We start from the raw sequence: 13,984 nt of genomic DNA, 5'->3' as shown, positions 1-13,984 counted from the left end.
ATAAGCAAATGGAGAAGTTAAACAGTTAATATGTATTTTCAAACAATGCCAAAATCACCTAAAAATCAAATGCAAGTGAGCAAGCAAGTAAAAAAAAAATTGTGTTAATAAAACACACAAAATGCTGGAGGAGCTCAGCAGGGGAGGCAGCACCTACAGAAATGAATAAATAGTCGGCATTTCAGGCTGAGACCCTTCTTCAGTCCTGAGAGCTAGAAGGGACATGAGAAGGCTTTGGTAAGTAGGATTAAGGAAAACCCCAAGATGTTCTACACATTTATGAAAAACATGAGGGCGACTAGAATAAGGATAGAACCAATTAGAGATGAATGAAGAAACGTGCCTGGAGTTGGAGGAGGTAGAGGAGGTCCTTATTAAATACTTTGCTTCGGTATTCACCAGTGAGGGTGACCTTGATGAATGTGTATAGAATGAGCTAATATGCTGGAACATATCAATGTTAAGGAAGATAATGTGCTGAAACCTTTGAACAACATTAGGTTAAATAACAATGCTGGAGGAATTCAGCAGGCCAGGCAGTATTGATGGAGAGGAATAAACAGTCAACATTTTGGGCTGAGACCCTTCATCAGGAAGAATCCAGAAAGTTAGGAGTATAAGCTGGCAGGTGATAGTTGAAGCTAGGTGAAGGAGAAAGCGTTTAGGTGGGGAAGAAAGGATGAAGTGCAAAGCTAGGAGATGATAGCTGGAAAAAGGAATCTGTTGGGAGAGGGGAGTGGACCATGGAAGAAAGGGAAGGAGTAGGGGCACCAGAGGGAGGTAATAAGCAGGTGAGGAGAAGAGAAAGGGTAAAAGGGACACCAGAAAGGAGAATGGAAAAAGAGAGAAAGAGGAGGGGGAGAAATTACCAGATGTTGGAGAAATAACTGTTCATTGCTGTCTGTTTGGAGGTTACCCAGACGGAATATGACATGTTGCTCCTCCAACCTGAGAGAGGCCTCATCATGCCAGTAGAGGGGGCCATAGACCGACTTGTCAGAATGGTAATGACAAGTAGAATTAAAATGGGTGGTCGCTGGGAAATCACACCTTTTGTGGCGATGGAGCAAAGGAATAAAGTGAACCCCCCAATCAGGTTTCACTGATGTAGAGGAGACCACACAAGGATTACCAGATACATTAGATAGCCCCAAAGAACTTGCAGGTGACATAGTGCCTCAGTTAGAAGGACTGTTTGGGGCCCTGAATAATGGTGAGGGAGGAGGTGAAGGGGCAGGTATAGCATTTTTCCTGCTTGCAGGGTTAAGTGCCAGGAGGGAGATCAGTAGGGAGGGATGAATGGACAAGCGAGTCACAGAGAGAGCAGTCTTTGTGAAAGTGGAGAGTGTTGGGGAGGGAAAGATGTGTTTAGTGGTAGGATCCTATTGAAGCTGGATGAAATTACGGCGAATGATGTGCTGGATGCAGAGACTAGTGGGATGGGAGGTAAGAACAGAGGGAAATCTATTCCTGTTATGGTGACGGGAAGATGGGATGATGGAGGATGTCCTCACTGGCAACCGGAGTAGTACCAGAAGATTGGAAGGTGGCAAATGTTATTGCTTCCATTAAAAGGTAATAGGAATAATCCTGGGAATTATAGACCAGTGAGTCTTATATCAGAGATGGCAAACTATTGGAGAGGATTCTTAGAGACAGGAATTACGAGAATTTGTAGAAGCATAGTCTGATTTGGGTTTGTCAGCCTGGCTTTATGAAGGACAGGTCATGCCCAGACAGCCTATTTGAATTCTTTGAGGGAGTGACAAAACAAATCGATGAAGGTAGCCTATGGATGTGATGAAAGTAGATTTTAAAATGGAGTTTAGCAAAGTTCCCTACGGTAGGGTTATTCAGAAAGTCAGGAGGCATAGAGTCGCAAGGTAATGCTGCAGCTTTATAAAACTATTTAGACTACGCTTGGAGTATTTGTTCACTTCCGATTGTCTCATTATAGGAAAGGTGTGAATGGTTTAGTGAGGGTGCAGAGAAGATTTACCAGGATGCTGCCTGAATTCGAGAGCATGTCTTATGAGGAAAGGTTGTCTAAGCTCGGGCTTTTGTCTTGGGAGTGAAGGAAGATGAGAGGTGACTTGATAGAGTTGTTCAAGATGACAAGAGGCATAGATTGAGTGGACGGCCAGAGACCGCCTTCCAAGGCAGAAATAGCTAATATGAAAGGGTATCATTTAAGGTGATGGTAAGAAAATCTAGGCGGAATGTCAAAGGTAGGTTTTTTACATAGTGGTGGGTGCACGGTATGTGCTGCCAGGGATGGTGGTAAAGACAGATATATTGGGATCATTTAACAGACCCTTAGGTAGGCACATAGATGAAGGAAAAATGGAGGACTGTGTGGGAGGCAAGTATTAGAATAACCTTGGAGTAAATTAAAAGGTCGGTATGACATCGTAGGCTGAAGGACCTGTACTGTCTATGTTTTATGTAGGAGTCCTTTGGAAAAAAATCTTCCAAAATGGATGAAGCAAATATGTGGATGTGGCTCTGGGCCTATACTTGCTAAAAATGGTGGTGGTGGGGGGGGTGATCTCATTGAAAATATCAAATATTGAAAGGCCTAGATAGAGCGGACGTGGAGAGAATATTTCCTATAGTGGATGAGTCGAGGATGTGGAGGCCAAGTCATTGGATATATTTAAAGCAGAGGCTGATAGGTTCTTGTTTAATCAGGACTTCAAAGGGGGGAAGGCAGGAGAATGGGTTTGAGGTGGATAATAAATCAGCCATGAGCAGACACGAAGGGCCGAGTAGCCGAATTCTACTCCTATGTCTTATGGTACAGTATGTTCTCGTTTTCAGAAGGTGTGGGTTGAGGGGTTGTTAACAGAGAAAATAAAAAGTAGGAGTTGTGGAATGGTTTTCAGCTTGGAAGATTATGACTAGTATTGTACATTAGTGATCTGTGTGAGGGCCCAACTATTTGTTATTGCAACATTTTATGAGCATTTCGAACAATATCCTTCTCAATGTGTTTCATATACACACACACACACACACACACACACACACACATGCTATCCATTATATTCAGGGACAGTCATAGGTGTCTTCACTCCAGAGACCAGGGTTCTCTGCCCTTCACAATTGATCTCCTGCCTCAGCAGGTGAAGGTACCATCTTTCCTTCAGTGGTTGGAACCCTCAAGGTAGGCCTTCGCAGACTCTGCTATTTGCTGGCTTCACTGACCTGCTAAGGATTTTCACTGCTGATAACAAGGGCAAAATTATCACTGCCCAGGATTGCTAATGAGGTGTGTGGGGGTGGGTTGGAGGTGCAGAAGATCTTCCAGAGCTTCTCTTTGCTCAGCCAACAGCAAAATGACTACTGGTCATTTCAATGGAAAATAAATTTGGGGAAGCTTTGAATGCTATCCTTCAAATGAGGTAGGTATGAGAAACTTGGATTCCATTTACTTGCCTCTCTATTGTCTTTCGTCCCAGTGATGGACCTGCCTAGTGATCATCAGCCACTGTTCTTGCTGTGAAACTCTTGACCCAACTAGTTTTGTGGTTTTGGATCTTACACTAGTAGAAGGTCTGCATGACTAATTTTCCCAAGATCCCTAACTCCCTGTTGTGAGGAACTACTTGGCCACAGTACTGTTCGAAATCTTTATTGATCTTTGCCAATCTTACCTGCAACTTTGTCAATTTACAAATGAGGCTAACTGGCCAAATCTCGATCAGCATGGATAATTTGGTGGAAGAGCCTATTTCAGTATTGTTTGACTATTTTAGAATTATTACAACATTCTCTGCAAGCCAATGTGATGTTTACATTTTCCAATCTTCCATAAATTGAACATGCATCTAGAGCATGCTTTATTTGAAAACAAGGTGACAAAATCCTCAAAGAAAACTAATTACAAAGGTGCACTATGGATTCCCCTTTAACTCGTGCCTCCTGCTAACATGAAAACAACTACAGTGGTGTCAAGTTCTGCAATGAAATATCAGGAATTCCCTTATAAAACAAACCAACAATTTTAAAAATAAAATGCCTTTTATCAGTTTATAGAGTGATGAAATAAAGGTTGTAATGCAAATAAGATCAATATCATCATCATCATCAGGTGCCGTGCCCAGTTTGAGCTTTGACTGCCATGGCCCACACACTCCTGTTTTGGGTCAAGTGGATCAGTTCATTGGTATTCATTTCCAGTTCTCTGGCTGCTGTCTCTATCATCATTTGTCTTTGTCTTCCTCTTGCTTTCTTCCCTTCAGTCTTTCCCATAATTACCGTGCATTCTAACTCCTCTTTCCTAATCACGTGTCCAATGAAGTTACGTTGGTTTTTCATGATCTCATACATTATTTCTCTTTTTGTGTTTGCTCTGTTCATGACATCCTCGTTAGATAGTTGTTTCATCCATGATATTCTTTGCATCCTCCTAAAAAACCACATCTCTGCTGCTACAATTCGTTTCCTCATGTTACTAGATATTGTCCGACATTCTGAGCCATATAACATAACTGGATAAACGTAACATTTCAGTTTTCTGAGGTGGGTTGTCATGCCTATTTTAGTATTGGTCAGTATATTCTTCAATATAGAAGATCAATATAGAAACTGAAATACAAGCTCTTTGGAGATTTTTGAAATTCTTGTGTGAGGCAATTACAACCGAAGCTTTAACGCAAGAGTCTAAGCAATAGTTATGGTGTAGCATGCTATTAAATGTTTGTGTGATCCATGCAACAAAGTGGAACAATTTCATTTATTTATTCCAAGAATAGTGAGTAAATACCAGATAATATGGCAGATCTCAGATCTCTTGATTTATACTGGAGATTGCTACAGAATTACACTCAGTAGCCTCTTCATTAGGTACTTCCTGTGGTTAAAAATTGAAAACTGAGTGTGTGTTCATGGTCTTCTGCTGCTGCCCATCCATCTCAAGGTTCGGCATGTTGTGTTTTCAGAGATGCTGTTCTGCACACCACTGTTGTAATGCATGGTTATTTGAGTTATTAACGCCTTCCTGCCAACTTGAGCCAGTCTGCCATTCTCCTCTGACCTTTCTCATTAACAAAGCATTTTTGCCCACAGAGCTGCTGCTCACTGGATTTTTTTTTGTTTGTTTTTCACACCAGTCTCTGTAAATTCTAGACCCTGTTATGTGTGAAAATTCCAGAAGATAAGTAGCTTCTGAGATACTTAAACCACCCCATCTGGCACTAACGATCATTCTACAGTCAAAGTCATTTTGAACACATTTCTTCCCTATTCTGATGTTTGGTCAGAACAAAAACTAAGCATCTTGACCATGTCTGCATTATTTATGCATTGAGTTGCTGCCACATAATTTGCTGATTAGATATTTGCATTAACTGGCAGATGTACAGGTGTACCAAAAAGAATAGTGGCCACTGAGTGTATTGTATATCCAGTGGAGGAATATGGAATTCACAGTGCAAATGCCAAATACTGCTTTTGGTTGCATAAAGACAGCTAATTATGACCATCTTGCCTTAATTACATCTTCAAAATAGAGACAATTATGAGAATAAATATTTCCAAATGAATATATAATTACATTTTAGATGTTGTCTATTTCTGTGTTATCAGAATTTTAAAGATGTAACTTTTTCATTGTTTTTAGTAAACTGTTCAATGTTTTGGATCGGCTAAACATAATTGCAGAAGATGTTGTGAAAAAGACGGGCTTTTTCGTTAATCGTCCAGATTTTCATTCTAATTCCTTAAGACCAGGTGAAAGGTAAGAAGGAATATAAAATGATTTGGATACTTGGTGGCCATTAGATGTGCACAAACAAACCAAATAGAACTAGAGAAATAATGTTGGGGTCATTGTAAAATTAATTTCTTCATTTATAGTATTACTTGTGAATATATTTTATCAAGAGGATCATTGTATTGTAGATATTAATTATCTAATTTAGGCATTTATATTCCATCTCACAGGTGAAGCTGAAATCGTCGACAATGAATCACTATGACTGGTGAACTAGTACACGTAACTTCCCCCATTGTAGTGAGGTTGCATTCCTACAAATGGGCTATATCTCAATTTTCTGTATATTGCTAAATATATATTTCCAGACAGTCATGTATATCACATACTAATTATGCCTCTATACCTGCCCCCTTCCTTTCCAGTCATGATGAAGAGCCTTGGCCCAAAAAGTTGGCTGTTTATTTCCCTCCACAGATGCTGTCTGACTTGCTGAGTTCCTCCAGCATTTTGTGTGTGTACAGTAGCTCAGGATTTCTAGTATCTACAGAATCTCTTGCATTTATGTCTTTTGTTTTTAAGAGCCACTTTGAATGTTAGAAATACAAAGCAAATTGTTGTACTTTCAATTCTCTCATTAAGTACATCTTCCCCACTTTATTTTCTCATAGGTGGAATGAACTGGGAGGAATCATTCACAATACTTGCCGCCTGCAGGTAATAAAGGAATTGAGAATGCATTGTTTGCTGTGAAATATCAGAAAATACAGCCGGCTTATATGACAAAACTGCGTACGTCCAGGATGAGTTTACATTCCAACACTGCATACCATCTTGTTGTAGCATTTCTACTACAGAAAACAGTTATTTTACCCAATCAATTTTTGGATTGCTAGTTAATTGTCTTAATGATAATTGCATATGCCAGTGGTAATTGCATATGCGTGATGCCTCACTAACTAAAATGCAATCTGGTTTTATTGGAATTGCAACTTTTTTAAATCGGGATTTCTTTAATATAGAAACAAAGTAACAACGAATATGGATGGGATAAAGGTAATAAAAGGAAAGAAAATTTTTTAAAACCATTTGTTTGGGTACAGCTGAAAACAACATTCTTAGAGTTGTCCGTTAGCCCTCAGATAGTTATGATGATGTAGTGCAGAGTATAAATCATAAAAAAATGTGTATGTATTAAGTATAATACAATAATAAGGAAGGACATCAAACTACATGTAGACTGGGCAGGCCAAGTAGTCATGGTGGCATGGAGAATGAATTAGTAGTGTAGAAGAAATTGTTTTTAGAGCAGTATGTTGAGAAATCAATGAGACAACAGGCATAGAATTATAGATTGAGAAAGAGTTAATTAATAATTTTGCACTTAAGGAAGAGCAATCACAATATGATACAATATTTAGATTTTGATTTCAGATTATTATTGTCACATGCACTAATTTACAAAGAAGAGTCTGGGAGAAGTCGCCCTCTGGTGCCATCTTTAGCTCTGCTCCTTATATAAGTTATAACTGACAACCACATCATAAGTAGTGATTGGATAGTATAATTAGTATGTAACCCTCAGGCTTAGCCAGCACGTGTTCGTCTAGGGGAAGACAACTTCTGGCCCCGCCAAGCTGAGAAACCTCGTTCATGTGGATGCTATGTGATGTGTTGCCGGGTTACAAATCTGCGCTGCAAAATATCAGACAGTACACCATATGCAATTGACTGTTTGAACTTTATAAATCTTAATCTGAATATAGGGTTAGTAAAGAAAATTTTTAAAAAAAGGTCCCACTTTAAGAGAAAAGTCAAAAGTGCACGTTGGAGCTCACTGATATGGCCATTGACCTCCCCTGAGCGTCGCCGACCTTCGGACCCTAGCTCCCGGCCCACTCTGTCTGGTGGTTTACCAGCTCTCTCTACCTGTGTCTTCCTTCTTCTCTCGCTGACATAAGACCGTGAAAATCTCTCTTCCAGACTCACAAGAAAGAACAACATTTCTCTCATTGGATAGCCCCTACATTCCAAGCCCCGTTATCTCCAGTCATAACCCAAATATTGCTGCTACAAAGAAACCATTACATTAGCAGTGAAACCTTACAGAGAGGCCATTACATTAGCAGTGAAACCTTACAGAGAGGCCATTACATTAGCAGTGAAACCTTACAGAGAGGCCATTACATTAGCAGTGAAATCTTACAGAGAGGCCATTACATTAGCAGTGAAACCTTACAGAGAGGCCATTACATTAGCAGTGAAACCTTACAGAGAAACCATTACATTAGCAGTGAAACCTTACAGAGAGGCCATTATATTAGCAGTGAAACATTGCAGAGAGGCCATTACATTAGCAGTGAAACATTACAGAGAGGCCATTACATTAGCAGTGAAACCTTACAGAGAGGCCATTACATTAGCAGTAAAACATTGTAGTTTTTCTATGGTTTCTATAGGTCAGTGGGACTAGGCAGAAAATGGTTTGGCACAGCCAAGAAGGGCCAGAAGGCCCGTTTCTGTGCTGTAGTTTTTTCTATGGTTTCTATGGTTTTACTGTTACAGAAAGGCTATTACATTAGCAGTGAAACCTTACAGTGTGTTACAAGAAAGGTTTAGAGCATAGGTTCCCGACCTTTTTTATACCATAGACTACTACAGTTAGCCAAGAGGTCCATGGACCCAGGTTTAGAGGGGCATTAGGCCAAATGGAAGCAGGTGGAACTAGCTCAGGTGAGTAACTTGGTGAGCATGGTAGGTTGAGCCAAAGGATGTATTTCCATGTTGTATAACTTAATGGCTAATGGCATTTTGAGATATGATCTCAGCTGTGTTCACAAAATTAATTCAATATCAGAATTGTTCAGTTCCTCATCTGATCCCTACTCACATTAAATAGGATGTACCAGCTTCGTTTGTTTTAAGTATTATAAATCTATTCACTTGTAATTCAGTCAGAGGAAATATTTTAAAGCAATCATGATTCCAGCATTTGGTCCCTATCCACACTTAACATGGGAACTGAAACATTATGATTCATTCCTCCTCATGTAATACCTTCTGTAAGTTGCTCTGTATCTTTCAACACGCTGATACTGTAGAATGACAAATTGATGTGTTAATTGGACACCTGTGTTGCATGTTTTGGTGAACTAGGGGAGGAGAAATAATGTAGAAATCTGTGTTATCTAAGTCCATCCAAGTTATCAGTGACGTAAGATTTTATAATTTTAATGCCATGATGTGAGACATATTGGTGAGCCTGACTATTCCTAATTGCCTGGGAATGGACAATGAGATTGAACTAGTAATGAGGGTCATGGATATACTGTTCAAGGTTCCTAGTTCATTCGCTTTTCTTTTCATTTTTGCAATCTAAGCTTCATTGGCGAGACTAGCTTTTAGTGCCCGTCCCCAGCTGCCTTTGAGGAGCTAGTGGTGAGCTACTGTCTGGAATCTCTGGTGAAAACACTCTTACAGGGCATCTGGGTAGATAAGTCTAGAATTTAGACTGATAGTATATGGGAGATATACTTCCAAATCAGGACCATGCAAGACTTGAAGAGGAGCCTTCAGGTTTTGGTGATGGCATACTCTGCTGCTAATATCTTTCCTTGGGAGGTGGTAGAGATTGCAGGCTTATGATGTTCTACCACAGTAGCATGGATAAGTATCTGCGGTGGTCTAATGATGGTACATACTGTAATCATTGTGCACCACTGGCAGATGGAATGAATGTTTAGGGAGATCGAAAAGGTGCCCATCAAATAGCTCATTTCATATTGTATGGTGTTGAACTTCTTTAGACTTATGGATATTGCATTTATCCAGAGAAGGAATCCTGCTTATCAATGATGGAAGTGCTTAAGGTGTCATGGAATGACTCACCCAACCACTGACTTGCTCCTGTAGGAAAAGAGCTAGTTTTCGGTGATTGGTGACCCTCAGATGAGGTCTTAGCAATGGTAATGCCATCGAATAGCATGAGTAGATAGTTAGATTCTTTCTTGTTAATAATGGCCACTTCCTGGCAATTCTGTGGTTAAAATGCTGGTTGTCATTGCTCATTCATTGCTTCATTTGATGAAGTGTTGTCAATAGAATTGAACATTGTGTAATCATCAGTAAGCACTTTTGACTTTATCATGGTTAAAAGGTCATTGATGAAGCAACTGAAGACATTTGGGCCCTGAGGAACTTCTGCACTGATGACTAGAGGTGGAAAGATTGCCCTCCTGACAACCATTTTCCTTTCTGCAAAAAATATGACTCCAGCAACTGGAATGGTTTCTTTGTTGGCTGTTGTCATCAATTTTACCAGGATGTCTTAGCGTTACACTCAATCAAATAGAGTTTTGATGTCAAGTGCTGTCATTCTTGCCTCGCCTTTGGAATTTTCAGCCCTTTAGTTCATAATTTTAACTGAAGGGCTTTGTTGACCTACCACCAGTTAACTGTCCATTTAAAATTAGCAATTAGTGAAAGCAGAGTTTCAGATGACCACAAGTGAAAGGTATGGTCTCCTTAGCAGCAAGTTGTAGTGGAGATATCATGTTGGTATCCTGATTTGAGGAGAATAGAGAACTATGGTTAGTGAATAGCTAAACTCTCGGCCTGACCTGGCTCTTTGTGAACAGAATCTTCTTCCCACTGTTTGAACTCAGGAAGAAAACTCCCTTTAAAGTTACATTAAAAAATTGAAGTTGGAACTAATACTCACATGACTGTGCTAACTTAGCTGTTTGGACTATTTTCAATTTCCGTATAGCAGTACCCTTGTGGGTTTGCAGGAGGCAAATCTGACTATTTTCCATCAGATGACCTTTCTTCATGATCCTTCTTTTCAAGCATGGCCTCTACTGTTATACATTACCAGATTCTGAGGTTGCTCATTTACCTGATCTTAGATTCGCAAATTTGTTTCCTACTTCAGCTGCTTCCTACTGAGAGAGCTGTCTGTGGTTTATTGCACTCTATTCTTTATTTTTGGCTTTGGTGGCAAAATATTTATAATTGAAGTGTCCTACACTTAGAGGATTTTGTGTCATTAGGTTTGGTTGATGGTCAGCTTTATTTCCATCCCTGGATGCCAATCTCGGTTTTCTTAAGATGATTCATAGAACATAGATCAGTTCAGCACAGGTACAGCCAATTCGACTCATGTCTTTACCAAACGTGATACCAATTTTAATTGCACACCTGCTATCATGTGGTTCTACATCCCTCCATTCCTTACCTGTTCTTGTGTCTATCTAAATGCCTTTTAATGTTGATATTGCATCTGCTTCCACTTCTTCCCTTGACAGCCCATTCCAGGTACCTACCACTCCATGTAAAACAAAATAAAATGTCTTGTACATTCCTTTAAATGACATCCCCCCCCACCTTAAAACTATATCCTCTAGTATTTGATCTGTGAATATGACCCTGACTGTTCAACCTATCTTTGCCTCTCGTAATGTTACATATTTCTTTTTCACCCTTTAGCTTTTGATGCTGCAGAGTAAACAACTCAACTTTGTCCAACCTATCCTTCAACCCAATACACATTCCAACCAATCCTAAAGCCAGTACTCACTCCAGGCAACTTCAAGGTGAACTATTTCTGCACTCTCTTCAACACCATCGCAACCTTCCTGGAATGCGGTGATTAGAACAGCAGACAGAACTCCAAACATGGCTTGGCAAAGTTTTGTATAGCTGCAACATGAAATCCCAATTTTTATACTCAACACCACTACCAATGAAGGCAAGGTGGCATACACTTTTGCCACCCTATTTACTTGTGTTGCCACTTTGAGAAAGCTATCAACTTGCACCCCAAAATCCTTCTGTCCATCAATGCTCCTAAAGGTCCTGCCATTCCTTATACGGTATATTTTCATCTTATATTTGGCATCCCTAAATGCTGCACCTCACACATGTATAGTTTAAACTCCATCTGCCATTATTTCCAGTTGGCCTACATCCTGCTGAATTCTTTGACAATCTTCCTCACTGTTCATAAATCTGCAAATTTTTGTGTCATCTGCAGGCTACTAATAGTCCCAGCAAACAGCAGATGTCCCAGCACTGATCCTTGCAGAGCAGCATTATTCATTGATCTACCATGGCCAATTATGCATGTAATCTGCAAAATCTCCATGGATTCCGTGTGTCTTAACCTTATATATCATGTTGTCTACTATACACTTATGGCATTTCTTATCAACAGGGCTATGGCAATATGATCCAGAAGATATGTCAGCATGACCCATAGAAGCAAATCTGTGACTGTCGGTGAACCAGGAGTATAAATGAGGGTTGGGTATCTGTACAAAGTACCAGTCCATTGGAGCTGATGTCTGAGGGACATTACCTCAAATCTAAAGATGTCAGCTTTGGCAAAGGCACAAATGTTAGTGCAACACACACAGTGCTGGAGGAACTCAGCAGGTCAGGCAGCATCTGTAGAAATGAATTAACAGTCGACACTTCGGGTTGAGACTCTTCATCGAGACTGGAAAGGAAAGGGGAAGAAGGTGAGGGTGGAGGGGTGATGCTGTGGAAGGTGATAGGTGAGTCGGGTGGTTGGGGAAGGGGGAGGATGAAATGAGAAGTTGGGAGTTCATCGCTGGAAAAGGCAAAGGGCTAGAGAAGAAGGAATCTGATAGGAGAAGAGAGTTTACCAGAACAGGGAAGGTACATGTGTGAGAAAGGGAAGTAGGAGGGGGTACCAGGGAGAGGTGATAGACAGGTGAGGAAAAGAAAAGACTTAAGGGTGAGGGCCAAAGTTGGGAATTGAGGAAAAGGGAAGTGGGGAGGGGAAAAATTACCAGAAGGTGGAGAAATTGATGTTCATGCCATCAGGTTGGAGGCTACCCAGGCAGAACACAAGGTGTTGTCCCTCCAATCCTCCAAGCCGCTGTCTTGCCTTCTTTATGACTACATCGATATGTTAGGACCAGGTTAGATCCTCAGAGATCTTGACACCCAGGAACTTAAAGCTGTTTACTCTCTCCACTTCTGGTCCCTCTATGAGGATTGGTGTGTGTTCCTTCGTCTTACCTTACCCTTCCTGAAGTTCACAATCAGCTCTTTCGTCTTACTGACATTGAGTGCCAGGTTGTTGCTGCAGCACCACTCCACTAGTTGACATATCTCACTCCTGTACGCCCTCTCATCACCACCTGAGGTTCTACCAACAATGGTTGTATCATCAGCAAATTTGTAGATGGTATTTGAGCTATGCCTAGTCACACAGTCCCAAAGGAGATCTGTGCTTGAGTTCATTGCAATATTTGCTGTAATGATAAAATAGCTTCCTAGCTAAGGAAAATGCAGGCTTTTTCCACTGTGTCTACGTAATGATGAATTGTGATAACACCATGAAACTCACCTCTGTGTTAGCAAACTTGACCTACAAAATTATGATCTTAAGTTACATAGTCATTTTTTTTTAAATTTCAAGACAATTTTTTCACTTTGAAAGGGCAAAAGAATATTAACATTTGATAAAGAATTGTTTTGAAATGGTCCTGAAACACACTGGGAAAACTGATGACTGTTTCCTTCAACCCATGAGAAAGAATGTCACTGTTCCATGTGAATAGTGAGGTGTCTTCAAGCAGCCGGAAAGCAACAATGCTTCAGCAGCAGATGGAATATTGGCTGGATATTTCAATGCTCGCTATGAGGAACTGGTGCTATGGTTAACAATACATTCTCTGATTATGGACCACTTAAAAAAATGATTTTTTTTTGGCTGTTCAGGATCTTTGTTGTGTTCTAATATTTTTGATCTTGCTATTGCTAAATGGAAACTAAAATTTTAATGTATGGTTATTAGATAATGTTCTTATAGAACTTAGTGGTGAGTTGTTCAAATTCTATTTCAGACTGGTGTTCTGAGGACAAACTGTGTTGACTGTTTGGATCGTACAAACACAGCTCAATTTATGGTTGGAAAGTGTGCTTTAGCTTGCCAGCTCTATGCACTGGGTGTAATAGATAAACCAAGACTGCAGTTTGACACTGATGCTGTTCGGTAAGCAGTAGATAGCTATGGATTCCAGTTAATTTGTTTAGTTGGCTGATTTTTTTTTTCATTTGTATTCTCTATCCTTGCAACTTCATAATAATTAGGCAACTTTTTATTTACAAACTTCCTCAGCCCAGCCATGTTTGTTCTTATTGACTGTGGCAGTGCTTCAATTACCCCTTTTAAAATTTGATGCTGATTAACCATTAAACTGGATGAGGACACTTTTTTCATGTAATTTTACCCCC

The 13,984-nt window shown here is 40.1% G+C and overlaps 1 protein-coding gene across 2 annotated transcripts in view; it reads left to right on the top strand.

Moving 5' to 3' along the window:
* Positions 1-13,984, top strand: part of fig4a (FIG4 phosphoinositide 5-phosphatase a) — a 120,031-nt gene that overhangs the window by 74,938 nt on the left and 31,109 nt on the right. For both annotated transcript variants that reach the window (XM_063040771.1, XM_063040772.1), the window contains 3 exons: positions 5,624-5,740; positions 6,388-6,433; positions 13,594-13,742. In XM_063040771.1, the coding sequence (XP_062896841.1) occupies positions 5,624-5,740; positions 6,388-6,433; positions 13,594-13,742 (312 nt within the window). The remainder of the gene's footprint in view (positions 1-5,623; positions 5,741-6,387; positions 6,434-13,593; positions 13,743-13,984) is intronic.

Source organism: Mobula hypostoma, chromosome 2, assembly GCF_963921235.1.
Source record: "Mobula hypostoma chromosome 2, sMobHyp1.1, whole genome shotgun sequence".
NCBI lineage: Eukaryota > Metazoa > Chordata > Chondrichthyes > Myliobatiformes > Myliobatidae > Mobula > Mobula hypostoma.
Note: the sequence above shows the minus strand (reverse complement) of the source record. Positions and strands in the feature narration are given on the sequence as shown.